At 45.7% G+C, this 26,047-nt stretch overlaps 1 protein-coding gene across 3 annotated transcripts in view; it reads left to right on the plus strand.

Moving 5' to 3' along the window:
* Positions 1-26,047, plus strand: part of IGF2BP3 (insulin like growth factor 2 mRNA binding protein 3) — a 106,839-nt gene that overhangs the window by 30,026 nt on the left and 50,766 nt on the right. For all 3 annotated transcript variants that reach the window (XM_040964978.1, XM_040964976.1, XM_040964977.1), the window contains exon 3: positions 18,191-18,239. In XM_040964978.1, the coding sequence (XP_040820912.1) occupies positions 18,191-18,239 (49 nt within the window). The remainder of the gene's footprint in view (positions 1-18,190; positions 18,240-26,047) is intronic.

Below are 26,047 nucleotides of genomic sequence, written 5' to 3' on the forward strand. Positions count from 1 at the left end.
ATGCAAATTGTACAGAATTATCCTTGTGGAACTGAGGACTGTCAGGGTCCTCCTTCCCCACTCTTATTTATTGAGAAGAGAGACAATAAAAGCCAAGCAAGTGCTTTTGTCCTGGTTCACTTCCCAAGTGCATACAACATCCGGGGCTGGGCTGTGCCAGACTGGGAGCCAGGAACTCAGACTAGGTCTTCTCTGTGGGGACCTGAGAGCAAGCAATTGAACCCTCTCCTGCTGCCTCTCAGGTGTCACACCTATTCAGCCAGATGTGCACCCTAGGATTTAAGTGGACAGTAGGATAATTTGTTGAAAACGTACGCTTATGTTATAAAAAGATTTTTATGAATACCCTCTGTTTGTAATTATTGCAAGCAAAATCTTTTAGCTTGTTTCTAATTTGTTAAATAGAGAAAGCAAGCATGAGGCCCCAGTACGATGGCTCAGTAGCTGAATCTTCACCTTGCATACACAAGGATCCCAGGCAGGCACTGGTTCATGTCCCAGCTACCCCACTTCCCATTCAGCTCCGTGCTTGTGGCCTGGGCAAGCAGTGCAGGATGGCTTTGGGACGCTGCCCTTGTGTGAGAGAGCCAGAAGAAGCTCCTGGCTTTGGATTACTTTGGCTTGGCTCTTGGGTGTGGGCCAGTGGTTCTGTCTCTCCTTCTCTGTAACTCTGCATTTCCAATAAAAATAAATAGATCTTAAAAAAAAATAAACAGTGCAAGAATTAGCACATCACTTGATTTTAACAGTTTGCCATTTGGGAAAATAGTTTTTTTAAAAAGATGTATTTTATTTTTGTTTGGAAGGCAGATTTATACAGAGGGGGACACACACACACACACACACACACACACACACACAGTCTTCCATCCACTGGCCCACTCCCAAGTGAACACATAGCTGGAGCTGAGCCAATCTGAAGCCAGGAGCCAAGAGCTTCCCCTAGGTCCCCCACGTGGATACAGGTGCTCATGGACCTGAGCTATCCTCCACTGCTTTTCCAGTCCATAAGCATAGAGCTGGATTGAAAATGGAGCAGCTGGGACATAAACTGGCACCTACATGGGATGCCAGCACTGCAGGTGGAGGGTTAAGTTGAATGCCACAGCACTAGCACCTTAAAAATATTTTAAAAAGTACTATGTGAGGGCCCAGCATCGTAGCCTATTGGCTAAAGTCCTCATGTTGAACACATTGGAATACTGTGTGGGCACCAGTTCTAATCCTGGCAGCCCTGCTTCTCGTCCAGCTCCCTGCTTGTGACCTGGGAAAGCAGCCAAAGCCTTGGGACCCTGCACCCACATGGGAGACCCGGAGGAGTTTCCTGGCTCCTGCCTTCGGATTGGCTTAGCTCTGGCCATTGGAGCCACTTGGGGAATGAATCATTAGATAAAAGATCTTCCCTTCTCTCTCTCCTCTCTGTATATCTGACTTTGCAATAAAAATAAATAGTTAAATAAAGTATGTGAAAGACAGTGGTGAGGAAGAGGAGAGAGATGAATCTTTCATCTACTGGTTCATTCAGATGGCCACAACATTGGGAGCTGGTCCAGGCTGAAGCCTGGAGGTTTGTCAGTTTCTCCTGTATGGGTGGTGGGGATCCAAGCACTTGGGCCATCTAATGTGTTCCCATGAGCCTTAGCAAGAATATGGATTGAAAAGCAGAGCTGTAAGAACTCCAGTATGAAATGCTGGCCTGGCACATGGCACCTATTTTATTCTGTCATAACATCTGTGCCAACTTAAACTTCTTTTTTTTTTTTTTTTTTTTTTTAAAGATTTATTTTTATTATTTTTTATTGGAAAGGCGGATATACAGAGAGGAAGATCTTCCGTCCGATGATTCACTCCCCAAGTGAGCCGCAACGGGCCGATACTATGCCGATCCGAAGCCAGGAGCCTCTTCCGGGTCTCCCACGCGGGTGCAGGGTCCCAAAGCTTTGGGCCGTCCTCGACTGCTTTCCCAGGCCACAGGCAGGGAGCTGGAAGGGAAGCGGGGCTGCCGGGATTAGAACCGGCGCCCATATGGGATCCCGGGCGTGCAAGGCGAGGACTTAACCACTTGCGCCACCGCGCCGGGCCCCAACTTAAACTTCTAAAAAAAGAACAGGTAGAAGTTTCCAAAAGTGCAATAGTGGAGGTAGTATTATAATAAATTCTCGTGCACCCAGCTTCAGGATTCACCAGCTGGGGGGCAGAGCTGTGGTTTAATAGGTTAAACTTCTGGCTTCTGTGCTGGCATCTCATGGAAACCCATTCAAGTCCTGGCTGCCTCACTTCCCATCCAGCTCCTTGCTAGTGTGCCTGGCAAAGTGGTAGCAGAAGATGTCCCAAGTCATCGGGCTTCTTCACCCGTGTGAGAGACTCAGAAGAAACTCATGACTCCTGGCTTTGGATCGTCTTAGCTCAGCCCTGGCTGTTGCGCTCGTCTGGGGAGTGAACCACTGGATAGAGGATCTTTTCTGTCTCTCCTCTCTGCAAATCTGATCTGCCTTTCCAATAAAAATAAAGAATTTAAAAAAAAAAATCATCTTCCAAAACATTTTTATTAATACAAGTGTCCCAATTTTTTCTTGCTTGATTAATTGGAATTTTTGCAGTTTGTTTGAATTTGGTATAGATAAATTTCCTACATTGTGTTTGGTTGGTATGTGTTAAGGTTTTCATTTTGCTTTTTTTTTTTTTAAAGATTTATTTTATTTTTATTGGAAAGGCAGATATACAGAGAGGAGAGACAGAGAGGAAGGTCTTCCCAAGTGAGCGCAACGGCCGATGCTATGCCGATCCGAAGCCAGGAGCCTCTTCCAGGTCTCCCATGCGGGTGCAGGGTCCCAAAGCTTTGGGCCGTCCTCGACTGCCTTCCTGGGCCACAGGCAGGGAGCTGGATGGGAAGTGGGGCTGCCGGAATAGAACCGGCGCCCATATGGGATCCCGGGTGTGCAAGGCAAGGACTTTAACCACTGCACCACCGCACCGGGCCCTCATTTTGTTTTAAAATGCCTGTGTTCCTGTCTTTTCTTATTAGAATTATTATTTAGCGAAAAAAAAAAACCTTAAGTGTTCATTTTGGAAAATTTCCCGGAGTCAGTGTTTTTGCTGAAAGCGTCTTTGTATCTTTTTATATTTACAAAAAATGAAAGCGTTAATTTTACTTGAAAGTTAGAGACTGATAACAGATCATCCATTCTCTCATTCACTTCACAAATGCCCACAGCAGCCAGTGCTGAGCGAGATGGAAGCCCAGAGCCCGGAAGTCCAGCTGGGTCTCCATGTGTGGGCAGTGGCCCATACCCTTGGTTCTTCCAGGTTCCAGGCGGTTAATTGGGAGCCACGTAGCTGAGCCACGATGTTCCACCCTCCTGGTGTCTTCCTTGTGTGTGACTGTCCTCAGAGGATGTCACAGGTCTAGAAACTTGATTGCTTTTAGAGTTGATAATTTTCTTTGTACAGTTGTACATCAGAATTGGACTTAATTTTAATGTTTTCCTTTGGTTTTTGTTGAAGTATATAATAATAAGTGTGGAGAAGTCCAACTTTGGGAAAATGCTGATACAGATGAGTTTGTATGTTGCGTTTAAGCTTGGCATGTTTTCTGTGAGGATTTTGTGGGCGTATGTGTCTGTTTTTACGTAGGTAGCATTATAAACATACTTGTTTGACCTCAGTAAAAGCTAGAAGAACTTATTAAGCAGGAATATTTTGCTGTTGTCAGGGCCTCCTGAGGTATCCTTGCATCTGTATCCTGGTGTCTGCTGGAGGAAGTGTTAGCTACAAAGTCTGGAATGATTGTATCTTGGAAGAAGGGAAAGGTCTGAGTTGCTTGGCAGGCAGTGCCAGCAGGGCCTTTTGCACCCAGCCTGTCTACCACCTTTGCTTTCTTGATGTGGAAGAATTTCTCGGTTGCGTGAAACTCAGGATTTTCTTTCTTCCTTTTTTTTTTTTTTTTTAAGATTTATTTATTTGTATTGGAAAGTCATATCTAGAGAGAGAAGGAAAAACAAAGATCCTCTGCCACTGGTTCACTCCCCAAATAGCTGCAACGGTCGGAGCTGAGCTGACCAGAAACCAGCGCCAAGAGCTTCTTCCGGGTCTCCCACACAGGTGCAGGGTCCCAAGGCTTTGGGCCGTCCTCAGCTGCTTTCCCAGGCCTCAGGCAGGGAGCTGGATGGCAAGTGGGACCCCCAGGGTTAGAACCAGAGCTCATATGGGACACAAGAAAGGTGAGGACCTTAGCCACTAGGCTACCATGTTGGGCCCGAAACTCAGAATTTTCAGATGGTTTTATTGTATGAACCATTACAATTATTTGCTTATTTTATTTTGCTTGATTATACAATACATTGAAATTATAGACATAAAGCATACGGAGTACGTAGCTGTTCCTCAGAAACCTGCAGAGTATAGTGAGATTTTTACAGAGTTCAGGGTTGGTGAGAAGGTGGTGTAGCTTGATGAAGTTCAACTGCAGCTGTTGCACTAAAAAAAACCCAAATCTACAAGTTGGTGTTGTGGTGCTGTGGGTTCAGCTGCCACTGGTGATGCCGTTGTCCCAGAAGGGTGCCAGTTTGAATTCTAGCTGCTCTACCTCTGGTCCAAATTCCTGCTGACACACTTGAGTGCAACAGAGTGGCCCCAGCACGTGGGCCCTGCTCCAGCTGGACCTACTCCAGATGGACTTTTAGGCTGCTTGCCCAGTCTCCGTTGTTTAACCGTGTACGGAGTGAATTACCGAATGGGAGATTTTTCCTCTCATCCACTGTTCCCCCTTCTCTCCCTTCTTTCACTTTCTGTAATTCTACCTTGAAAATAGGTAAGTAAATACTATCCAAAAAAAAAAAAAAAAGGGGGGGCAGCTGAGAACTGCCGTGTATAAGGACCACCTCTACTCAGCAGTGCTGTGGCGTCCAGTGTGCAAGCGGCCCCTGCATTCTGGACATGGCGGTACTGGGACTTCTCTGAAAACACCTCTTCCTGCACATGGTTTACGTTAGTGCTGTGGCTTTTACATGAAAGATACAATTCCATTAAAAAATTGTTTCTGGATTATTTTCCAGGTTTCCTGTTGAAATAAGATTTAGTTTAGCCTCAATCTAGATTTAGAATTAAAATAATCCAATATGTCTAAGTATTAATCTTTCAACATGTATAATTGAGGAAATTTGCATTTTTGTTAAACACTTATGTACTTGAAAGACCTCATTGGACAGAGAGCTTCCGTCTGCTGACTCACTTCCCAAATGGTCATGGTGGCTGGGACTGGGCTGTCTGCTGCTGCTGCTTTCCCAGATCCATTAGTAATGAGCTGGATGAAAACTGGGTATTTGGGACTCAAACCTGCACCCGTGTGGGATGTCGGCACCACATGTGGTCGCTTTACCTCACATACCACAGTGCTACCCCAAATTCTGCACGTTTTAAATCGTTCTAACAATTTATATTTTACACCTAGATAGCAGTTTTACATGTACAGCTTTTGAAATAATTAAAACATGTTGAATCTTGCTGGGAAGAAATACAATGGTATTTATAAAATCGGTTTTAAATGCAGAAAAATATGGGAGTGATTAATTTTCAGCATGACTCAAGCATAGTAGATGTTCTGTATCCAGTTCCTTAATCCTCCTGTTACTGTCCTAATTTCCAAGGAAGATATGTGCAGTTGGCTGTGTTTATTAATAATGCTAGGCTTTTGGAAAAGCTATACTTGTGAGTCATCCAGGCAACGAGCCTTTTATTTAAATAGCAACTCTCTGATGCTTAGCTGTGTGTGTTTCCACGGCTGAAGTACTGGTGGTGATTTTTTTTTTCATCTAAAGGCATGTTTTCTGATAAAATCTTAGTGTGAAGACTGCAGACATCATTGGTGGATCAGGGCTCAGCCTGTGCCCTGTTCACCGAGCTAATGGCTTTCAGAGTGTCTGCTCGCCCTGTGTACCTGCCAAGGAAAGGTGTGAGCTCTGGCGGTGTGTGCCTCTGCGGGATCCACACGGTGCTGCTGCTCATCTACCAGCATTCCTGATCAGGAGGCGATGGTGGTGGCAGAACGCACAGCCTGGCTCAGCCTCTGCCTCCCCTAGCCCCAGTGTTCTGTCCACACACTTAGGGCCCTCGGACTGTGTCTTGTATACATGAAGAGAAGGTATGCAACTTCAGAAGATAAAATCCCTCTTTGTTCCATTTAGGGGCTAAAACATAGGTGGTAGTTCCATGGAGGCATACAGGGGAAGGGGGACGGAGGGGGAGAATGAGGAAGAATCGCCTGCGATTGTCGCCTAGAAATGTGATGTTTAAGAAGCTTTGCTCCGTATTGACGACTTAGTGATTTGTTTACTTATCTGAGAGGTAGAGTGATGGGGATGAGAATACAGTGTTCTTTTAAATATGTATTTAAGTTGTTTAAAGATGTGTGTCTTTTAAAGACTTATTTATTTATTGGAAAGTCAGATATACGGAGAGGAGGAGAGACAGAGAGGAAGACCTTCCGTCTAATGATTCACTCCCCAAGTAAGCGCAGTGCTATGCCAATCTGAAACCAGGATCGAGGAACTTCTTCTGGGTATCCCACACGGTGCAGGGTCCCAAGGCTTTGGGCCGTCCTCAACTGCTTTCCCAGGCCATAAGCAGGGAGCTGGATGGGAAGTGGAGCTGCTGGGATTAGAACTGGCACCCATATGGGATCCTGGCGCGTTCAAGGTGAGGACTTTAGCCGCTAGTCCACACCGCTGGGTCAAAGATATGTGTGTTTTAAAGATGTATTTTTAGTGGAAAGTCAGGTACACAGAGAATAGGAGAGACAGAGAGGAAGATTTTCCATCCAATGATTCACTCCCCAAGTGCCTTCAACGGCCAGAGCTGAGCAGTTCCGAAGCCAGGAGCCAGGAATTTCTTCCAGGTCTCCCATGTGGGTGCAGGTCCCAAGGCTTTGGGCTGTCCTCGACTGCTTTCTCGGGCCACAAGCAGGGAGCTGGATGGGAAGTGGGGTCACAGGGGCATAAACCTATGCCCGTGTAGGATTCTGGCACGTGCAACGTGAGAACTTTAGCCATTAGGCTATTGTGTTGGACCCCTAAAGATGTGTTTATTTGAAAGGCAGAATTAGAGAAAGAATCTTGTGTCTGCTATTTCACTCTTTCCTCAAGTGGCTGCAACAACTAGGGCTAGGCCAGACCACAGCCGGGAGCTTCTCCCCTATGGGTACAGGGGCCCACATACTTGGGTCGTCTTTGCTTGCTTTCCCAGGTCATTAACAGGGAGCTGGATCAGAAGTGTACAACCGGCGTCCATATAGGATGCTGGCATTGCAGGTCATATGTTTACCCGTGATGTTGCTGTGCCAACCAGAACATGGGGAATCTTCAGCGTCCAGGGAAAATGTGTTTTATGGAAAAGCTGGGGTCAGTGTTGTGACATAGAGGGATAAGCTGCCCCCTGCGATACTAGCATCCCTTATGGGCATCTGTTTGAGTCCAGGCTTCTTCATGTTGCTCCAGCTTCCCGTAATGCATCTGAGAAATCAGTGGAAGAAGGCCCATGTGTTTGGGCCCTTGCCTGTCAAATGGGAGACCTGGATGAAGTTCAGACTCTTGGCCTCTGCCTGGCACAGCCTTGGCTGTTGCGCCCATTTGGGATGTGAACCAGCCAGTGAAACATCGATCTCTAACAATGCCTTTCAGATAATTTTTTTTTAAGATAATATATGGGGGTGGGCTCTCCAAGGTCTCATCAAATAGCCATCTTCCTTTCTCCTCTTTGGACACGGGAGGGAAAAAAAAAAACTGAAACATTTGTCCCATCCACTTTCCTCCATACCTGACCCTCTCCACCCTAATGGAAGGCTCACATGGGCATGCATCTCTCTCAGCTATGTAAATAATATTAAAATAAAAACTAGGGGCCCAGCACAGTGGCCTAGTGGCTGAAGTCCTCACCTTGAACTCATTGGAATCGCATATGGGCGCCGGTTCTAATCCCAGCAGCTCCGCCTCCCATTCAGCTCCCTGCTTGTGGCCTGGGAAAGCAGTTGAGGATGGCCCAAAGCCTTGGGACCCTGCACCCGTGTGGGAGACCCAGAAGAGTTCCTGGCTGCTGACTTCGGATCAGCTTAGCTCTGGCTGTTGCAGTTTCTTAGAGGAAGTGAGTCATCGGATGGAAGATCTTCTGCTCTGTCTCTTCCTCTCTGTATATCTGACACTCCAATAAAAATAAATAAATCTTAAAAAAAAAAAACGGCAACAACAAAAACCAGTTAATGTGTGAATTTCACGACTCTTATCCACAGAGTAGCGTCTCTTTGAATTTCATTTCCATGAATTTCTCAGGGACCTGTGCATATTTTACTTCAGAGCACCCCTGCCCCCGTCAGCCAGGTGGGTGGGCTTCCGTGTCTGCCTGTTGGATTCGTCCTTCCTTTGTTTTCACAAACACTGTTAAAACTGACCAAAAAATGTGTAATCTCCTGTTTACAACTCATTTCTTGGGAGTAGGATGGAGACAAGGCAGTGCGTGTGAGAGCTAGTTGGAGCTGAATTGGTCATTCTGCTGTTACGATGCTACATGCTGGGCATAATAACCTTTCCTTATCACTAAGGTGTATTTTATAACTCAAAAGACTCAGACTGAAAGTTGCATGTGATTCTACCAAGCCGAGCTCATCATAATCAGTATTTTAGTGGTGTTTTTCTTCCTTGATTCTGTTGATGTTGGGGTGTGTGTGAGAGAGAGAGAGAAGAGAGAGAATATACCCTGCTCCACCTCTCCTGCATGGGGATGTCTTTTTATTGTGGTATAATATTTTAAAGATTTTTTAAAAATAATTTTTGTGTTTTTTGAATTGCATTTCATTTTATGACATCGTATCATAGGCTCTGAGGTTCCCCCAACCTCTCCCCGTACCCTTCCCCCATGGTGGATTACTCTACTTTATTGCAGTGTTACAGTTCAAATGCAGTCATGCTGCTTTCATTGCGAGCATGTACCATGCATAGAGTCCAGCATCTTATTGTCCAGATAAATTCAACAGTTTCTTGGGGAGATCATCTCTGGTCTAAAAGCAGAGCTGGCAGAATATCATCCTGACAAATTAAAAGCCGTAACATAAACATAAACATCAACATCAATTTACAATATTATGGAGCTAATTGACATGATATTGAGTGACTGATATGTTAGAAAATGCAAGTTCTTCAACCAGCTTCTATACACCTTAAAATGGCTACAGGATACTATTCAGCTGTCTTGTGCTTATTTTTATTTTTGTATTTAGCAGTTTATTGAAGCATAGTTTTTACTGAACTTGGCAGATTTTAGGATAGTCCAAACTGACTTATAACTCTAACAAGGCATATGTCAACAGTTGAGGTGCAGAACAGTTTTAGGAGGGGTGTGCAACGAAATCTTCAATATCCCAGTGAGGAGGAACTTATTTTCGTGTCCTACCTAGGAAGGTATATGTGAGTCCCTGCTGACTATTTCCTGTCTGGTTTTAAGCTTTCCTTGTTCTCTGTCTCTGAGAGAGAGAGAGAATACCCTACTCCACCTCTCCTGCATGGGATGTCTTTATTGTGATACAACATTTTAAAGGAGATTATTTTCTATGTTCTATTTTTGAAATGTGTTTATAAAATTTCAGTGCATAGTATTATTGAACCTGTGTCCTCATTAAATACTCTTTCACGGTTTAGTGTCACCCATGAGATTTTTCTTCTTGTAATCTGTTGAATTCCTTTTATCTGGACCCCTAGTTCTTCCTGGGTTTCCCTGTTTACAAATTTACAGCCAAGTCTCACAGCGTATAACAACTTTACCCAGGGGAAGGGGAAGAACAGAAGAAAGAGAACCCTGAGTTATAAAGTTTGGGGACACTGCCAAGGCTTGGTGAAACAAAGTGGACACAGAGGACTTGGGATGTGGGACTGGTGATTTCCCCAGGTGTGTGTGCCCTGTTAGAGAATCAAGGGTTTTAAAAAGGCTGAATTATGCAAGCAAAGTTGAATTACAGTGTAACTACTGAATTTTTCGTAGCCAGGCTGGACAGGCGCCTCTTCCAGCAGTTAATTCCACGCAGCTCCGTGACTGCAGTCATTACACAGCACCACCAAGTGGCTTACTGGAGGAGAGGTCTCAGTCTGGGCTCTGAGTGTACCCAGCTTTCACTTTGTCTGAACATGAACCTTGTGTCGTGGTCCTTGGCACATGCAAGTGAGGCAGAGAGAAGCATCTTGGAAGTCAGGCTTGGTTTGTGGGAGGCAAAGGGGAAACAGGAAGATGAAGCTTGCTTTCAGGATCAGCAGCTGTGTGCGTAGAAGGTTGCAGGTCAAATATGGATTGTGTCTTGCGCTGGGACTTGAAGCAACAGGCTTCCTAGGGAGCTAAGGTGTGGGTGTGTGATAGCTGTGTGGTCTTTTGAGGAAGTAGCTGAAGTTTCATCTTTCTTTCCTGGAATGAGAACATCTACTTTTTAACATCTTTTTTTTTTTTAAAGTTTAGTGGGGGCTGGTACAAAGGTTCAGCTGGCTAAACTTTCACCTCCAAGCACTGTCAGTCTATGTAGTACGGGTCATGTCCTGGCTGCTCCACTTCCCATTCAGCTCCCTGTTTGTGTCCTGGGAAAGCAGCAGATGATGACCCAAAACCTTGGGCTCTTGCACCTGTTTAAGAAGACCCAAATTAACCGCCTGGCTTTGGATCAGCTGAGCTCTGGTCATTGTATCCATTTGGAGAGTGAATCAGCAGATGGAAGAACTTTCTCCTTTCTTAATAAATCTGTCTTTTCAATATAAATAAATAAATAAATATCTTTTAAAAGTTATTTAAAAGGGGGACAGACACAGAAGGAAATCAATTTTCTAACTCCTGGTTTGTTCACTCTTCACATGCCTGCAAGCTGGCCTGGGCCAGACTAAACCAGGACCCCAGAATCCCATCTGTGTCTGCCATGTACATGGTGGGGATTTGCCCCCAGGAACCATCATCTGCTGCCTTTTGACTTGCACTAGCAGCAGGTGGCATGGCTGAGACTCAAACCTGCCAACCGAGCACTTGATATGGAGGCCGTTGCCCCAGATGACATCATATGCTATGCTATGATATCTGCCTTTCACTTAATCCCAGGGCGTTGAGTTATGGTATTGAAATAGTGATTATTGTTTTAAAGATCAGGGGTAAAGTCAGACTTTGCTCAAGTTCAGGATATCTTTTAGTTTTTGGGATTTACTGTTTTCTGAAGTTATTTGGTATGATTAAACTGTATGGTTTACTGTATTGGTATGGTTGAACTGTAGATGAAATGAGGCCGAATATAACGGAATTAAAAGGGTAGATGCTGCATGATAGTTGTTTAGCACAGCAATTTAGAACTCGCTTGGAATACTGGCATCCTTTAGTGGAGCGCCTGAGTTTAAGTTTTAGTTTCACTTCTGATTTCTGCTTCTTGCTTGTGTACATTCCGGACTCTGGGAGGCAGCTGGTAGTAACCCACATACATGAGTTTCTGCCACCCACGGGGGAGACCTGTGCTGAGTTCCCATCTCATGCGATGTTTGCCATGGGCTACTTTTGGCTGTGGTGGGCATTCGGGAGATTACCCAGTAGGTAGACATGCTCTCTCTTTGTCACTGTGCCTAAAATTTAAAAAAACATGGAATTTTTTTTCTCTGAGAATTTCCTTTGTTTCAAAGGTAGAATAACAAAGAGAACGAGACACAGACCTTGACTCCACTGGTTCATTTGCCCACATGGCCTCAAGAACCAGGGCTTGGAACAGGCTGAAACCAGAGCCAGAAACACCATCGCGTCTCCCATGTGGGAGACAGAATCCAGCGACTGCAGTTGTCATCCATGGCCTTCCCAGGAGCCTTTGCAGGAAGCTGGTTCAGAAGCAGAGTATCTGAACTGATACCTGCCCTGAAATTGATGTTTAAAATTTCAGTGTTGTGAGCCTGGCATAAAAGCCTAGTGGCTAAATCCTCACCTTACATGTGCCAGAATTCCATACGGATGGCGGGTTGTATCCTGGCTACTCCACTTCCATCCAGCTTCCCATTTATGGCTTGGGAAAACAGTGGAGGACGACCCAAAGCCTTGGAATCCTGCATCCATGTGGAAGGCCCAGAAGAAGCTCCTGGCTCCTGGCTGTGGACCAATTTGTTTCTGACTGTTGCGGCTACTTGGAGTAAACCAGTGAATGGAAGATTTTTCTGTCTCCTCTTGTAAATCTGCCCTTCAATAAAAATAAATAAGTCTTTATTTTTTGAATTGATGATGTTTTTTTCCTTCCTGTATATGGGGGAGAGGGAGGTACAAGAGGAGAAACCATGCCCAGCTTCCCAACTGCCACATTCCCCTGGGGATGGGGATCTGCCACCCGATGTCATCCCAAGATCCCCATTGTGGAGCATTTTCTGAGGGTTCTGTTGTGTTTTCAATGGTTCTGAGATGCTGCCTGTGGAACATCTTGCCTCATATCTCTCGCTCTCTGTGTAACTGTGTCTTTTAAATAAATTATTCTTTTAAAAAAATTGATCCTCAATAATTATGTTCTGAGTGGGATGGGAGTAGAGGAAGAGCATGTAGTCTGCTCCAAGGGTCTTATTGTAATTATGCTTTATTCTCTAATATAAAAAGAGTATTGATCACTAGATATCCAATGTAATGACACAAATAGTCATTGTACAGGATTTATGACAGCTGACAGGCGCAGGGCAAGGAGACAGAATGGGGTCATTTTTGTATTAAGTACATCTATGAGACCCAGCACTGATCTGCATAAATGAACTTTCATTGGGATTTTGATGCAAGCAAACTGTACGAAGAAAGTAACTAGGACAGTGTGGATACTACCTGATGACTTTTTAGGAGTGGCAATGTTGTGTTGTGGTTGTATTGAAATAAAATCCTTGTTTTGGTGGTTGTTCAGTATAATGTATGTGTGGGACTTGGCACAGATGTGGATGCAGAACTGACAAGCTCAGATGATCAGACATGGTATTTGAAGCTGGCAGTGGCTGTATGGAGGCTTTATTTTTGGGGTGTTTTTACTTAGGTGTCACTTTAAGCATTTCAGTAAAATCAGCTTCACCCAGTTATATCAAACAGTAAGGCTCTAGAAGACACTTTGTGGAGTTACATGAGTCCTCTGTCTTGCAGTGAAGCCTGTTTTTTATAAATAACTGTATGATTTTAATGGTAACTAGTAAGCACAGTAGGCAGTCTCTTGTTTTCTTCTGCTGATAGGTAGTGGGAGAATTGGGGAGATTGATCAGTCAAGTTCCCAAAACTGCATAGAGAGTTGAACCATTCCTGCTGCCTCCCAGGGTCCACACTGGTGGGAAACTAGAATTGGGCACCAAAGCCAGGGTTTGAACCTGGGCACTGTAATGTGGAATGCAGATTTGCACTCTTTCTCTGTTTTCTCATTCTTTCATTTACATGTTTGAATGGCAGTGACAGGAGGGAGTGAGATTTTTCCAGCTGTTGGTTCATTTCCCAAATGACAGTAACTACCAGACTGAAGCCAGGAGCTTGGAACACACTCAGATTACCACAGTTGAGTGGAAGGGGCCCAGACACTCAGGCCACCTGCTGTTGCTTTCCCAGACACATCACAGAGAGCTGGGTCACCACCTGTGTGAATGCTGGCCTCACAGCAGTATAACCCTTTGCACCATAGTGTCAGCCCTGCTACTTTAAATGCTAAGTCCATGAATGCCCTGTCTCCTTGATGCTGAAGGATTTAGAATCAAACCTAAAGGTGAAGTGCTAAAAGCTTAGATGGGAGATGATCAAAGAAGCAGCTAATGTTGGTTTCTTTTTAAAAGCATTTGTTTATTTGAAAGAGAGTTAAGACATTGGCTGGTTTACTCCCCAAATGACTGCCACAGCAGGGGCTGGGCCAGACCGAAGACAACAGCTACAAACTACATCTGTGTCCCGGTGAGTGGATGTTTAGGTCATCCTCTGCCTTCTCAGCAGTGTTGGCAGGGAGCTGCATTGGAAGTGGAACAACCAGGGTCTGAGCCAGTGCTCTCATGGGATGCCAGCATTGCAGGTGACAGCCTTTCTGGATGAGTCACAACTTCTATCCCAGTGTTGGCTTTAAGATTTATTTTGTTGGGAAGGCAGAGAATGAGAGAGTGCATAAGTTGCTACATGTGTGACTTTTTTTTTTTTCCATTTCCTAAATGATTGCAACTACTGGAGCTGGGTTGGGTTGAAGCCAGAGCCCAGGAACTCCACCCTTGTCTGCCACGTAGGTGGCAGGGGCTCAAGCACTTGGGATATCTTCCACTGTTTTCCTAGGTGCATTAGGAGGAAACTTCATTGGAAGTAGCAGCTGGGGCTCAAACTGGCACCCCACTGTGGGATGATGGCATTGTAAGCCGGGGCTTAACCTGCTTGGCCAGCCACTAAGTAATAGGGTTTTAATTGATAAGTCCAGTGGAGTTGGTGGACTAGAGTTTGTGTTTCTGTGTTGGGCCATTACGCTTCATGCTTTTGGTTCCTTGTGCTGAACCTTGTGGCTCTAGTGCTGATAAGATTGAACACAGTGTCAGCAGGTGACATGAAACTGCATAAAAGTTTAAGATTAGTTACTGAGTAGATAGGAAAGAGCCAATCTAGGTGTCAGAATACTTAACTGAATGTGGTTCTGATGTTTGTCTGGAATGAAACTTGATAGAATCAGATAAGGGAAACTGGAAAGCCATTTAAGGGAAACAGCGACTCAGATAACTTCTGATAAATAAATGGGTGTCAAAAGTCCGTGAGAAAACATGCATGGGATGACTTTTCCTATTTAAAAGAGAATATTGAAGAGTATTTTGGGAGTTCTGTGAAATGGATATTCATTCTTGTAATGTGAATAGCAACTTGCGAATTCTCTTAAGATTTCAGGTGTGAATTTATCTGTGCAGTTTTGGGAAACCATCTTAAGTGAGCTACACCCTCTTCTTCCACAAGTAGTCCAGTGAGGGTAAATCTTGGGATTAATCCCTGTGATGCCAAGCCATACCATGTCAGGTGCTTAATTAAAACTGATGAATGTTTGCCAATGGATAGATTTTTAAAAAAATATACATATATATTTTTAATTGAAAAGTCAAATTTACAGAGAAAAGGAGCAACAAAGAGAAAGATCTTGCATCCACGGGTTCACTCCCCAAATGGCTGCAACAACCCGAGATGAACCGATTCAAAGCCAGGAGTCACTTCCATTCTCCCAAGCAGGTGCAGGGTCCTAAGGCTTTGGGCCATCCTCGATTGCTTTCCCAGATATGAACCAGCGCCCATAGGAGATCCCAGCAAATGCAAAGCAAGGACTTTAGTCACTGAGCTACTGTGCCAGGCCTTTGTTTTTTGTTCCTGTTATTGATTTCATTTGAAAGGCAGGTACAGAGGACAGACGGGGAGATGTTATGGACTTGCCAGCAGGACCAGAAGTGGAGCTGCTGGGATCCGAATGCAGTGCCTATATGGGATGTCAGTGCCACAAGTAGGGACTTAGCCTACTATGCCACTGTGCCAGCCCCTGTGAGTTACTTTAAAACACATCCCAAACTAACATTTGATCTATCAGTTTTAAGAAGGGGATGATTACAAGTTTTTCCTCTTTTAAAAAAAAAATTTATTGGAAAGGAAAATTTATAGAAAGGGAGACAGAATCAGCTGGCTCACTCTCCAAATCACCACAATGACAAACCTGAGCTGATCCAAGGAAGCCAGGTCTGCCACAAGGCTACAGGGTCCCAAGGCTTTGGGCCATCCTCGACTGCTTTCCCAGGCCACAAGCAGGGAGCTGGATGGGGTGTGGAGCAGCAGGGACACGAACCAGTACCCATAAGGAACCCCAGTGTTTTCAAGGGGAGGTTTAGCCAATTGAGCCATTGCGTTGGGCCCACAAGTTTTCCCCTTAAATCTATTATATCTCACCATCTCTTTGGTGTGTGTCTCTGGTGATCATGCTTTATTTTATTGTCATAAAAATAATATAAAAGCATTTATCCCTTTCCTTCTCCCCTTGTGATTACACACAATCTGCTTGGTGAATGTAGGAGACTTGACAGCTGTATCATTTGTTCTTTTGTTCGGGGGTGGGTAAAAATAAAGAGCTAAAATGGGTTGTAAGGCTAATTCTGAGCTGATCTTTTGCTGTAGGGTTTCAGGGTCATTATCTGTTGCCTGGAAAGAGAATCATGCTGTTGTAGTATTAAAGTCAAGTGATTGAGTTGTTCCTCTTGATGTCAAGCTTCATTGCTGGTTTACTGTTGCTGGTAGGTGGCTGGCTTTCTGATGTGAGTGACTGGGCTGTGCATCTTGGTTGAGCCTCACCAAATTAATGTACAATATTGTGCCTCTCCCTCCCCTTGCATATCTCAGGGGTCTTCAGAAGGTTCATGGAAAATATGTGTTGTGAAAAAGCTAATGCGTGATTTCCATTTTTTTTTAAAGATCTATCTTTTCTTTTTTTTTTTTAATTTAAAAGGCAAATGTAGAGAGACAATGAGAGATTTTTCCATCCACTGATTCACTCCACAAATGGCTTCAATGGCCAAGGCTGAGCCGATCTGAAGCCAGGAGCTTCTTCTGGGTCTCCCGTGGAGGTGCAGGGTCCCAAGGCTTTGGACCATTATATTCTGCTTTCCCAGGTCACAAGCAGAGAGCTGGATGGGAAGTGGAGCAGCCAGGATACCAACTAGCACCCATATAGGATGCCAGTACTGCAGGTAGAGAACTAGCCTATTTTCCATGAAGTTTTTGAAGTACCAAGTATATATTCATATGTATGTTTTGAAAGGATTTACTTATTTATAAGGTAGAGAGCAGTAGGAAGAGGGGACAACAGAATCAAAAATCTTCCACCTATGGGTTCACTTCTCCAAAAAGACTACAACTTGGTTTGGGCCAGGCCAAAACCAAGAACCGGGGATTCCATGCAGGTCTCCCACATGAATGTCAGGGACCCAAGTCCTTGGGACACAAATTGCTGCTTTGGTCAGAAGCACAATGGCCAGGGTTCAAACTGACACTGCAGTAAGGGTGCTGGTGTCGCTGGTCAGAGCTGAAACTTGCTGTCCCACACTGTTTTCTGTGTGGTGGCTTCTTTGGCAGTTTGAAACCCATCGAACCCTTTTTCTTTTTTTAAAGGATATTTTAAGATGTCTAAAATGCAGAGGATTATAAGAGAAACCAGTTATTTTGAAATAGAGTTGAAAAAGTTTCAAAACCCACATGTGCTTCTAGCAAGTGCTAGCCACACAGCAGACTCTCACAGTAATGAGTGGAGGTGGGATTTGAAGTTCAGCAGCCATGTAGTGTGCTATGGAAATAAGTGATTTATTTTAAGGTCAGTTATAGGTTCTGTAATTCTGTGGTTGATTGACAACATTGAAGAAAGTGTTAAGTTTCACGTCGGAGGCAGTAAAGCACTAGGGATATTCCTCACTCCGATCCCAACTAGGACTGACCAGAATTCCCTCTGTGGATCCCTTGGCTGTGATCTCAGAGTGAGAACCATCTGGACCAAGGTGGTGTTTGTGTCCTGGGCCATTTCATTTGAGGCACAAGGATCTGAACTTCAAATACAGTCATCAGATACGGTTTTCAAACATTCTGTCTGGTAGTTTTAGTGGCTTTTAAAATGTGTCATGACAATCCAATCATGTCAGCTCTTCAGTCTCAGTATGCATCTAATGATTTTCTTTTTTCCTCATGGGCTGTATTTTAAAGATTATTTTCTTAATTAGAGATGCAGATATCCAGAGAAAAGGAGATACAGAGAGAAAAATCTTTGGTCCGCTAATTCACTCCCTATGTAGCCACAATTGTCTGGAGCTGAGCTGATCTGAAGCCAGGAGCCAGGAGCTTTTTCTGAGTCTCCCGTGTGGATGCAGAGTCCCAAGGCTTTTGGCTACCCTTGACTGCTTTCCCAGGCCACAAGCAGGGAGCTGGAGGAAGTGAAACAGTTGGCACCTGTATGGTATCCTGGCATATGCAAGGCAAGGACTGTAGCCACTAGCCTACGGCACACTGGGTCCTGCTGTGTTCTTTTGTTATGATATGTTGATTTGTAATAAATGTAAAGTTAGTATTGCAAGTAATCTCTAATCTTTCATGTTGGCATTGACTGTGTTATGCTTGTGTGTGTGGGTGTGTGTGTGTGTATTTCCCTTAAAAACTAATTCTAATTCTTCTGCAGGATTCGGAAACTTCAGATACGAAATATCCCGCCTCACTTACAGTGGGAGGTAAGAATTTTTGACTTTAAACTTAACTGCTTAGCTAAACCTGTTGCTGTGACATTGTGCAAGATTTTCCTCCTTCCATCACCTCCTGGGAGTGCTACAGCACAAATCCGCTCTCATACCTGTGTCTGCTTTGGGATTTTCTTGGTAAGGGAACAGTATATCCTCCTAAAACCCTGCTCTTGAGACACTGAAAAGCTGGGAGAGAGTCTTAAGTCATTGGGTGATCTTACTCACTCCAGCCCCATCCTGATCCAGCCTCGAGCTGAATCCTTTCTGGTGAGTTTGCCAATTCTGCATAAATATGAAATTTTCTGGCCAGTTGTTTAAAACACAAACACTTCTGCCTCTGCTTTGACTTTTTCCCCCTGTTTTTACACGGTCTACTTGCTCGGGCAGGGATTGGGGGGAAGCACTGGAGTGTTTGTGTGTAAAGCAGAAGTGTAATGTGAGTGAGCAGTTTGCACAGCAGGGCAATGAGACTCCCTCTGTGGTGGAAGAGAAAGACAGGGACAGTTCAGGTAGTGGAACCAGAACATCCTCCAGGCCTGGCCTGCAGGAGGCAGGTGTCAGCATCACCTTTGATGTGTTTCTGATATAGAAGTTTCAGATTAGTCTCCTGAAAGGGCATTTAAGGAGGTCTTACAGAGAGTGTGGTTTCTAGGTTGAATGGATCCTGCTTTGGGAAGTGTTGGCCTCCAGCCTGGTTTCTCACAGTCCCTGGAATGGTGACAGGTGGTTTGTGTGCAGCATGTTGGACTCCGCTCTTACCTGCAGAGCAGTGCGGTTGCATTTACCGTTCACAGGAAGGAACTGTGTCTTTGGAATGTGCTTGCTGTTTTTCTTATTATATATTAAAATGTGCTTGGTAAATGGAAATAGTGGCTTACAAGATTAAACTTTGCATGTTTTCCTGTTTTAGGTGAACATTTGGCTTAGTGAATTCAGTAGCTTGGGTAATGGGTTCTCAAGTCAGGTGTTGCCGTAGTGATATTCCTAGTTTGTTTTTAAGCTTTGTTTATTTGAAAGATTGGCAGTGGGAGAAGGAGAGTCAGGTTTTTCATCCACTGGTTCATTTCTCAAATGGCTGCAATGGTTAGACTGATCTAAAGTCAAGATCATCTTCTGAGTTTCCGACATTGGTAGCAGGGGCCCAAATATGTGGACCATCCTTCTATTGCCTTTTCCAGGGCATTAACAGAGAGCTGGGTGGGAAATGGAACAGTTGGGGCACAGTTGGCATACTGGGGGATGCTCGATGTCACAAGCCTTGGCTTGGCCCAGTGCGTGACAGGGCCAGCCACCTCATCTTGTTATTTTGAAATGAACACTGTTGACTTGATGAGGCTTGTGTTTTGGTAAACTTTGTGTTTCAAAAGTTAATCTGTTAACTATTAATTGATAAACAGTGCTAATACTCTGTACAGGAATTAAATCTAGGATAATGCAGTTTTCAGCAAAAAATTAGTCAAATAATAGCAACCAATTTTAAGCAAGCAAACTTACAGTGTTTGTTACAGGTTAGTGATAGAATTTTCTTTAAATTATTTTAATTTTTAAACATTTATTTGAGGAGCTGGCTTAGTGATAAAGTCAGTTAAGCCACCACTTTGAGTGCTGTCATCCCTTATGGGCACTAGTTCAAATTCTGGCTCCTCCACTTCTGAGCCAACTCCCTGCTAAACTTGCCTAGAAGAATACTGCAAGGTGACCCAAGGGCTTGGGCCGCTGCACCCACATGGGAGACTTGGATGGAGTTGTTGACTGAAGCCCTGGCCATGTGGGGCCATATGAGGAGTGAACCAGTGGATGACACAAGCCAAAACCTGTTTAAAAGACGGAGCTCCCGTCTGCTAGTTTGCTTCTCAAATGCTCACAGCATCAAGGTCTCTGCTGAGGTCAAGGCTGGGGGCCAAGAAGGCAATTCTGATTTCCCCTGTGGGGTACTAGAATCTGGTCATGGAACCATCGCCATTACCTCCCAGGATCCCAATGAGCAGGATGCTGGAATTGGTTGTAGGGCCGGGACTTGATCACAGACATCATGCTGTGGATGCAGGTGCCTTAACCGTGGGACCAAATGCCCACTCCTGAAGTTTCCTTACAATTCCTTCAGAGCATCTCTTCGAATGTGGTCTGTAACACAGTTGTTTCATTGCATTTGACCTCATTCTGAGTAAAATTGAATGTGACCAGTAAAAAAAGACTTAGTCATATCTAACTTTTTCTCAACTTTCATGTTTCGTTTGACCCTCCCCATGGTTTTTGTGGTAATACCAACTTGGTAACACTTTCTCCATTTTCAAACCAGTGAGTGTTGACACCCAGGATTAAAAAATTGTGGCAAGAAGACAGGCTGAATTGTACACCTTAGGACCAGACTTTGACCCCCTGTAAAAACATTGTTTGATATAGCAACCAACTCAGACTTGCTTATCAAGGGTCTGGTAAGAGTTGGGGGAGCTGCTGGGTGTGTTCTTGAACGTTGACCATGATTTCTGTTTGGGAGGAGCAGTTTGGGTCTTGGTTGATACATATTGTGTGTTGCTGCTGAGCTGCTTGTGCCAGAGCTTTTTGGTGACCAGCCCCTGTTGACTGCACTGGAGTCACAGATTTTATTCCAATGGGAGGATTAGACGTTGAATCTGCTGACTGGTCTCAGGGTCTCTGCAATGGCAGAACTATGCTGGGCCGCTCGACAAGCTCCCCAGATGAAGTGTCCTTGTCCACAGTAGGATTCAACCAGATTCTGTTTCCATCTACTGTGGAGTTTCTCAGCAATGCAGGAGATGTTGGGCCGGGCTTGGGAAGGCTGCGGAGGAGCAGTTCGGTCCAGAATGAGGCATGTTGCTGAGACCGAGGGTGCTGTTTGACTTAGCAGGCAGCAGCACAGATAGTGAGAAGGGAACTGGTTGCAGAGCAGGACACGAGGATGACAGAGAAGTGAGCTCATGCCCGTGGAAGGTTGTTTATCACCAGTACCAGCAGCCCTGAGAGGGTGCTGGGGTCCAGAGGGAAAGCTTCATGACTTTGGGATCAGATACGGAATTCTATACCAACACAACTATTTTCTGTTTATTTGAGAGACAAAGAGACGCACACAGAGTTTTGATCCACTAAGCTAGGCTGACGACAGGAGTCTGGAGTTTCCTCTGGGTTTCCCTCATGGGTGCAGGGGCCCAAGGGATACTTTCTCAGGTACATTAGCAAGGAGCTGGATTGGAAGTGGAATAGCTGGGACTTGAACCAGTGCCCATAGGGAATACTGGTCTTGCAGGTAGCAGTCTTATCTGCTGTACCAAAGCACCCCTCCCCATTTTTCTCATCTCTGACATGGCTGAAATGGTGGATAACTTCATTGGGATGCTTTAAGCACCAGCTAGGGTTGTGCATGCTGCAGCCCTTACAGCAGTACTTGCTGTATATAAATGCACAGAACACACTGGCTGTCTTTCAACTTTAGGTTCCAGTGCATGTCTCATCCCAGTCAGATGAAGTGGTGACCACGTAAGCCTCTAGGTCTTTCAGTAGGCAGTTTCTTCTTCCTTTCCTCCTCCTCCTGTTCCATCTCTTCTGTCTCTTCCTCCCCTTCTTTCTCTTCCTTCTCCTCCTTTTCCTCCTGCTGCTTCATCTTGTTTGTTGTTGTTACTTGTTCTTTATTTAAAGACCAAGTCACAGAGGAGGACAGTCTTTATGTGCTGGCTCATTCCCCAGTGCCAGGAGCCCAGAGCTGAAGCCAGGAACCCAGAGCTTCCTCTGGTTCTCTCAAGTGGGCACAGTGACCCAAGCACTGGGGCCAAACTCTGCTGCTTCCCCAGGTCATTAGCAGAAAGCTGGGTCAGAAGTAGGACAGTTGGGACTAGAACCGGTACCTGTATAGGATGCCAGCACCACAGGTGGGGACTTGATGTGCTGTGCCACTACACCAGCCCCTCAGCAGGTTGTTTCCTTATGGAGAAGCATATGTGTTGGAGGACTGAGGAAGGGAACCCAAGGGTGGTAACTACAGAGACCTGGCATGGCTCTGGGGCCCAAGAGATAGAAGAGGTGGAGATTGTCAGATGCTGGAAGCTCAGTGCTGAGTAGCTCAGGCTCAGGTCTCTGAGCAGGGAGGGCTGGAGTCCCCCTACCGGACAGGGACAAGGGTAGTGGGGAAAGGGACCATATTGGAGCCCCATGACACTCTGACGATGGGATGGTGATGTGTGAGACCGGGACTGGCCTGTGACGTGCACACTGCTGTCTTAGCCTCATGCTTAGAGTTACCACACTCCACCCCAGGTGAGCAGGGGCTTCCCCCAGGATGGCCCCAGCAGAGTGTGTGGTGTGTTGTGGTTATCAGGCAGAGGTTCCCTTGTGGAGAGTGATAAAGCACTTCCAGATGCTGCCCTGGTTCAACACTGCAGTCCTGAAACGTTTGTGGGGTTGGAGACAGGAGGAAGCCAGCTCTTGGAAGGTCCCACTGCTGGAGAAGGAAGCAGACTGGAGGGAAGGCGGTGACGGTTGTTTGGCACCCACCTCCCTGCCTGGATGAGCAGGTCTGGTGTCAGCAGAACTGGAAGGCTTTTCTGCAGACACAGGCCCAAGGCCACTGCCACCATGAGGACTTGAGGGGGATGCTCCTTGGGTGAACCCTGAGCTGCTTGGACGATGTTTTTTTAAACTTAATTTCTCAAGTGGGCTTTGTTTTATAAGTTTGTGCAGTGCTCATTTACTTAAAAAGACTTAGTTGAAAGGCATAGTGGGCAGGATGTTGGGAGGATGGAAAGAGGTGACAGCATCGATTATTTCACTCTCTAAATGGCTGCGGTGGCTGGGGCAGGTCTGGGTAGAAGTCAGGACCCAGGAACTCCATTCAGATCTCCCACAAAAGTGAAAGGGACCCAAGTACTTGGGCTACAATTTGCCGTCTTCCCAGGAGGATTAGCAGGGAGATGAACTGGAAACCAAGCAGCCAGGAATTGAACCAGAGGCTGCTGTTGTTGTAGGTGGCTACTTAACACATTGTCCCACAACACCGGCCCCTGTTCCGTGCTTTCCTGTCGGTGGAAGGCAAAAACGTGTGATAACTGTTACTCTCCAAAAGAACAGTTTCTAATACAGTGTGTGTATTAGACTGTGAATGCTAAGGCCCTTTAACCATGTGCATGATGTGGCTGCAGAGTGGAGAGCTTGCTTATAAGGTTGCCTTGATGGCATCCGCGTGGAAAGTAGAACGGTGTTTCTGGAGTTGACAGCCTGGGGAACTGTCTGGTATGCTGGTGTGAGACAGCTGTGACTGCAGTGACTGTATTGTCCAAGGCAAAGTTCAGAGTATGTGGAAAGTACTTAAGGGAAGCGCACGTGCAAAACCAGTCTGTAGAAAATCCAGAAATGTTTTGTTTTGTTTTGTTTTTTGGGTTTTTTTTGAAGTGTCTTTGGTGTTGGTGCTGCCCCCTGGAGGTCTGGCTTCGCCTGGTTGGCTTGAGTGGGAAGATGAGCATCCTAGGAGAAGCTCTACAGAGAAACATCTGCTCCTTGTAGATGTGTTGTCAGGTGGGAACTGCAGCAGGTGAAGCTGTCTCCTGGGCAGAACCGTGGAGCAGCAAGGGTCGCTCCACAACCAAGGTGTCCCTGGGCCATTCCTGGGCACGTCCAGTTGTGTCTCAATGTGGAACGCAAGCACCCAGGATACCACAATGGCAGACCCCAGCAACACGGTGGGAATTGCTTTGTAAAATGTTGTTTTGTTGTGTTTTTTTCTTTAGAACAAACTTACATTAATTTTTACTGTTTAAAGATTTTTCCAGTGCTATTTTGTGAGCTTGAAGTACCTTTGAAATCTGTAGGAAAAAATTTTTTTTGAAATCTATTTTTATTTTTATTTGAAAAGCAGAGTTAGAGAGAAAGGAGAAGGAGGGGGCGGTCCTCTCATCTTATGGTTCACTCCTCAAGTGGCCACAACAGCTGGAGCTGAGCCAATCCGAAGTCGGGGGCCTCTGCCGGGTCTCCCACGTGGATGCAGGGTCCCAAGGGCTTGAGCAGCTGAGACATGAACAGGCACCCATATGGGATCCCAGTGGTTGCAAGGCGAGGATTTAGCTGCTAAGCTGCCACATTAGTCCCTCAAAAAATTTTAAAGATTTATGTTTTTCATTTGAAAGGCAGCTTTTACAGGAAGAAAAGGAGAGACAGAAAAGATTTTGCATCTGTTGGTTCACTTCCTAAATGTTCACAGTGACAGGAGCTGAACTTATCTGAAAGCAAGAGCCAAGAGCTTCTTCCAGGTCTCTGACCAGGGTACAGGATCCTAAGGCCTTGGGCCTTCCTTTGCTGCTTTCCCAGGTTCATAAACAGGGACCTGGATCAGAGTGGAGCAGTAGGGACATGAACTGGCGACCACATGGGATGCTGGCGCTACAAGGCAGAGGATTAGCCTGTTGTGTTTTTTTTTTGCCAGCCCCTCAATTTTGTTCCGTAAATCCAGAGAGGCTGGTATAATGAGCTCCTGCACATGTCCTCTGTGCTGTGAAAGAACACCTGGACTCGGGTGGCTTACAGGGGAATGCTGTTGCTCTGGCTGCCAGTTTGGATGTCTGAGAGCATGACATTGGTGTCTGCTCGGTTCTTAGTAAGGCCTCAGGCACCTGCCACACAGTGTCGGAGAACCGGATCCGTTTCTGGACTCAGCTTTGGCCTGGTCTAACTAGCTCTGATCCGTCGGGCATCTGGGGAGAGGATAGCGTTCTCTGGGTCTGTCCCTCTGTGGCACTCTGCCTTTTTAGTTAGTAAGAATACGTAAGTGTGTTTGGGTAGGAAGTTGGCCTTAGATGGTTCCTGCCCTGAGGACTAGAGTTGGCCTAACGCAGGAGGCAGCCCAGCTCCTCAGGAGCACAGGGACCAGCCCCTCTTGGCGCTGAACCCTTGGCCTCTCCTGGGCTGTGTGCATTCCCAACAGCACCTGTGCCTTTGCTGGCTTTCCCTCCAGGGGCCTGCCACAGCTCCTCTTGTGTCTCTGCGCTGTGAGCAGTATGTGTGAGCATCACCCTGGCTTCTGCTTTTGCATTTTTTAGTTTAATGTGGGGGCGGGGCAGGGAATGAACTGCTGTCGCTGGGCTGGGCTGGAGCTGGAGGTGGGGATTCAGAAATGTGGTGTGCTAACCCCTGGGCTCCATGCCTGTGTCCGGCTGCCACATTCTTTTTTTTTTTTTTTCTAAGATTTATTTATTTTTATTGAAAAGTCAGCTCTACAGAGAGGAGACAAAAAGGAAGATGTTCGTTCACTTATTCACTCCCCAAGCGGCCACAAGGCTGGAGCTGAGCTGATCTGAAGCCAGGAGCCAGGAACCTCCTCCAGGTCTCCCACATGGGTACAGGGTCCCAAGGCTTTGCACCGTTCTCCACTGCTTTCCCAGGCCACAAGCAGGGAGCTGGATGGGAAGTGGAGCAGCTGGGATACAAACCGGTGTTCATATGGGATCCCAGTGCATGCAAAGTGAGGACTTTAGCCACTAGGCTACTGCGCTGGGTCCCTACCTTCCTTTCTAGAAGCTGTGTTGGAGGGCCTGGCTCAGTGGCTCAATGGCTCATTGGCCAAAGCCTCACTCTGCATCATCATGTACTGTGTTGTTTCCCAGATATCCACTGTCTGTGCAGTACTGTCTTTTCAGGCTTTCTCTGCTTTAGTTCCTGCCTGGTCGGCAATGCAAGGTGCTCAGTAAATAGTAGTTGAATTGAGAGTAGAGCTTGCTGGACAGCCAGAACAAAGGCTTCTGTGCTTGTCTCGCTGGGTGATCTCTGGGTCTAGTTTAGTGGTTGTGTCCACAGCCCCA

The sequence above is a fragment of the Ochotona curzoniae genome, unplaced genomic scaffold (assembly GCF_017591425.1).
Source record: "Ochotona curzoniae isolate NIBS_2020 unplaced genomic scaffold, NIBS_Ocur_1.0 scaffold_3835, whole genome shotgun sequence".
Lineage (NCBI taxonomy): Eukaryota > Metazoa > Chordata > Mammalia > Lagomorpha > Ochotonidae > Ochotona > Ochotona curzoniae.